Source organism: Elephantulus edwardii, unplaced genomic scaffold, assembly GCF_000299155.1.
Source record: "Elephantulus edwardii isolate Elephantulus edwardi_28Jun2011 unplaced genomic scaffold, EleEdw1.0 scaffold00055, whole genome shotgun sequence".
Lineage (NCBI taxonomy): Eukaryota > Metazoa > Chordata > Mammalia > Macroscelidea > Macroscelididae > Elephantulus > Elephantulus edwardii.
In genome coordinates, this window is record NW_006399805.1 from 12,847,720 (window position 1) to 12,852,428 (window position 4,709).

The 4,709-nt window shown below is 40.2% G+C and overlaps 1 protein-coding gene across 1 annotated transcript in view; it reads left to right on the plus strand.

The window, feature by feature from the left end:
* Nucleotides 1-631, plus strand: part of LOC102845558 (olfactory receptor 2A5-like) — a 1,628-nt gene extending 997 nt beyond the window's left edge. Inside the window, exon 2 of the mRNA XM_006887264.1 lies at nucleotides 608-631. Within this exon, the coding sequence (XP_006887326.1) occupies nucleotides 608-631 (24 nt within the window). The remainder of the gene's footprint in view (nucleotides 1-607) is intronic.
* The last annotated feature ends 4,078 nt before the right edge of the window (nucleotides 632-4,709 follow it).

Genomic DNA, 4,709 nt, shown 5'->3' on the forward strand with positions numbered 1-4,709 from the left:
CGGCCTGCAGGTGAGGACTTTGCTCTCCGTGAGATTTGGGGGAAATGCAGGGTCTCATCTCTTGGACTTCTGACATCGAGGACATATATGTACTAGCATCAGTGCCTGCAGATGGAAGACCGTGCACACCACCGTGGCCTTGCGGAGTCAGCTCTGCCTCGGGGCAGCCCAGCTCTGCTGACAGATATATTTCTGGTGACTTTGACTTAGTCTAGATCCTAGGAGCACAGCACTTGGCCACTTTTAGTCTTCCCTGGGGGTCTACAGACATGCGTTGGAGGGGCCTTGAGGCTCGTTGTGACTGTCCGGGAGGAGTATTCTGGGAGCCTACCCAGTGTTTTGCTTTTTCAGAACCTCCGCACCAGCATGGGTAACAGGACTTCCTGTAGTGGTGGGAATGTGCGTCATGTGATAACGGGACAAGTGATATGTGACAATACAACCAAGCAACTCATATTTAAATTAATTTAAATTTATTAAATAACTGCTAGTGGCTTGTGGCTACGGTGTTGGGCAGGTAGACACCACCCCTGATATATCACCCATGTGAACCCACACTGTCTGCACTCTCCTGAAGGAGCAGCCTCTCCTTAACCCTGTGTCCCAGGTTCCCAGGCCAAAGAGGATCTAAGAACATCTAATTCGTACTCTGAACAATAATCTGACAGGATGCAGTTGGCAAGCCTGAGGAGGCAGATGATCAGTTAAGGACGGATAAGAGAAATCACACAGTAAAGTTCAGACTGTGAGATGTTTCAATGAGGGGAAGAGTTAGAATAGAAAACCTGTGCATTAGAGAGAAGCGACACAGAAACTAGGCGTCAGTGAGCTCCAGCTCTCAGGGACCCCCGAACAGGGAGTGGAAACGTGGTCCTGGCTGGAGCCCTCTTTGTGGTCTCTGTCATCCTCATGCCCATGTTGCCGTCATTGTGTCAAGTCAACCTTTCAAGGATCTTCCTCTTGTTCGCTGACCTTCTAATTTCCCAAGATGATGTCTTTCTCCAAGGACTGACAAAACATGCCCAGACTATGTGAGGTCAAGTTTCACCATCCTGGCCTGTAACAGCACTCTGGCTGAACATCTCCATGACAGCTTTGTATGTATATGAAGCAATTGAAAATACAATGGCTTGGATCAGGCCCACCCTAGTGTTTCAGCTGACATCTTCTACATGTTAAAGAGGCTTGAGTGCTGACGATTCATCTGAAGCAGAGCTGACAGCGCATGTTTCTGAGAAAAGATGCACCATGTTCAACTACTTTTCATTTTGGTAGGAGAAGTAAAATGCCAGAATAGTTGCTTCATTTCCTTAAATTCTGCGCCATTTAATTAGGAAGCGATTGGAAAAGAGTTTGTGTTTAGAATAAGTCTGAGGAGTGTCATTAGGGAAAGTTATTATTTCTGAAGTTCAGATTACAACAAGGAAGACAATGATTACTATCTGTTACTAAATTTCATAACATACTACAAGATTTTTAAAAGAATTTTAATGAACATTTACAGAGATTTTGGATTTCCATTCATTCATTGCTGCACTTCTCTCCCCACCCAGCCCTACACTCCCTCCCTGGTACACAATTCCCCTGCAACCCTTCTCACCACCCCAAGTACATTCTACTATGCAATCTTAATTGTGGACTCCTGTGATAACCATAATAACCTATCATACCTCGCTTTTAAATTATTCTCTCCCTCATCTGTTTTAGTGCAGTGTATATACAAGATTTTTTAAAAATTGCAAAATGAAGAAAGCATAAAGGGAAGCTGATAGCTTGATGTTACATTGAAGAAAACAGCTGAGAACATACACATACGAAGGCCTGATAGGAGCCTCCAGGCAAGTCAATAAAATTCCAAAGGGCACCTATTTCAGCTGATATAAGTTACTTTTCCTGGATCACAGTGGTAAAATGATCTGGAAAAGTAATTTGCTTCCATTTAAAAGAAAATTATGACCTACCTATGTAGCCAGCACGTAGGATGCTATTGTTGTTGTTACATACCATCTAGTCAACTTTGACTCTATGACCCTAGAACAGTGACTGAACTTGCCACAGCCTGAGCCAACCTCACCATCTCTGACACACTTGACCTCACAGCCACAGCCACTGGGTCAATCCATCTCAGACACGGCCGTCTTCTCTTATGCTGATCCTCTTCGTCTAAGCATGATGCCCTTCTCCAAGGACTGGTCCCTTCTGGCAACATGCTCAAAGTACAGGAGGCAGAGCTTCGAAATCCTTGCCTTCAAGGAGCAGCCTGATTTCACCCTCTCCGGAACAGACCTGTTGGTTCTCTTGGCAGTCCATGGAATGCTCAATACTGTTCTCCACCACATCTCAAAGGCATCAATTCTTCTGTCATCCTCAGTCATTGTCTCTGATGCATAGCAAGTAATCACAAAGACCATGGGTTGGATCAGGTGCACCTTAGTCTTTACATTGACATTGTAACTGTTCAGTACTCCAGACAGGTCCCTGACAGCAGATTTTCTCATTGCAAATGATCTCTTAATTTCCTGACTGCTGGTACCAAGAGTGTTGATGTGGATCTGAGCAATTTGAAATTGTTGACAATCTCAATCTTTTCTCCATCTATCTATCTATCATGATAGGTATTAGCCCAGTGGTGAAGATCTTTGTATTCTTGATATTGAGATGTAATTCACACTGAAGCCTGCAGTCCTTTATTTTCTGTAGCAAACGCTTCAAGTCCTCCTCAGTTTTGGCAAGCAGGGTTGTGTCATCTGCCTAACACAGGCATGTACATGTAGGATGGTAACATCTATTTCTTCTCTTTTTTTATAAAACAATAACTTTAGTGTCCTTTGCATTTTCTTGTTTTCATCATTTCTCATGAATAACCAATGATGACATTATGTTATTATTCTACATTTTTAGATTTTTTTTCTTAATTTTTTTATATACTGTTAACACTCCACATCATAATACTTCTGGGAAATGAAGAAAATAAGCTGATTTTTTTTCTATCTTTCAAAGCATTATTTTCCGTAGTTCTAAAATAAAAAAAAATCCTCTACTTGGTTATTAGGGAGCTCTGGTGGCCTAGTGGAAAGAAACTAAACCACAATCCCTAAAGCATGTAGTTCAAATCCATCAGTTGCCTTATGGAATAAAGATGGCAGTCTCCTTCTGAGAGATTTCCTGCCTCTGAAAACCCACTGGATGTTGAGCTCTGAGTCAGTTCCTACGTGATGGTACACAACAACAACAACAACAACAACAACAAAGTCACTTATTACTCTGGTAATCCGTTCAACTGAGAAAAAGATTTTATATTTAACCATTTCCTTGACCTCTTTATCTCCACAATATCTGTACATTTCTACAAACCTTACTCTATTAAAGGAAAACTATTTTAATAAAGAAATAAAAAGTGGTTGTAAATCAACTATCAAACACTATAGAAGTTTATTTAGCATGCTTTAGTCTACTGTCATAAAGAAAAATAGAAGCTGAATTTGCCTACCCAAAGGATGTTCAAGAAATTTCATAAAATTCTCTAAAGTATGTATGTATTATACTATAATTAAAACTCTAAAAGGGAAATGAAAGAGAAAATAGAAGAGTTCCTCTTTCTCAAAATTATCAATCTTAGTTTTGCATTCACATTTTTCCCCTAATAAAATATGCTATGGAAATTAAGAAATGGCATACAACGTTATTTCAAATGAAAAACACTTGTGAAAGAGAAGACAACAGCATCCAGGTTCTTTGAAGGGAAGTGAAGGTGAAGAAAGAAATGGATCTTCCAGAAGGACTGTGGAACAGTTACAACCAGAAAAGCAAACAGACTCTATTTGGTTGAGAAAATACCTTAGCATACATGAGACGTTTCTACTAGCTTTAAATAATTGAGCTCTGTTGTTCTTGGATTTTAATAAATGAATTGTATGTTAGTATTCTGACCTTTTTTTTGAGATACATTCCTTTATCATTGGTCATAATTTTCAGTGAGCCTAGGACAACTCACTTTTGAGGTATCTTCGTGGCACTGAGCCCTGACTAACAGCACCGTGGAGCTGACCCAGGCAGTTGGTTCAGATTCCAGGGTACATAACAACTACCATTCATTACCATTGGCTAGGGTGTTGGTAGTGTTAAGTGCTTGTTTAGGATAATTGGTGCTGGACAGAGTGAAACAGTCCTAGGTCCCATGTCATACTCATAATCATTGCTCCATTTGACCAATTACATTGCCATGGTGATATGAGTGAACACAAGGCGTTCTTTCCATAGTCACCTGCCAATAAGACGGGTGGATTGCAATATCCAAAGCACTTTATTGCAGAGAGAATTATCTCAAAAATTGTCTCCCCATCTACACATGGTTTTGCTTTTTATACTTGGATTAGGTATTAATCTATTTAACATATTTCTAGTTCAAAGTTACACAGTTCTTACATTTAAAGCATAATTTACATACAGTTTTTGGCAAACAGACAGCTTACAGAACAGTTTATATATGATTGAGAAAAACGCAGTGTCAAAGACAAATAGCGGTTCAGGAAAGATGCGTTTCCTTCCCCAGGTAATCTGCATGACTACAGAGAAATTAAGACAGAGTCTGAGGGAACAAAACAAAAGTTAATGAAATGGTTCAACAAGTTTTGCAGGCTGGAAACTAGGGTGCCAAGTTTTTGAGACATACCACATGTTTGAATAATCGTGAACTTAGGAATACCCTC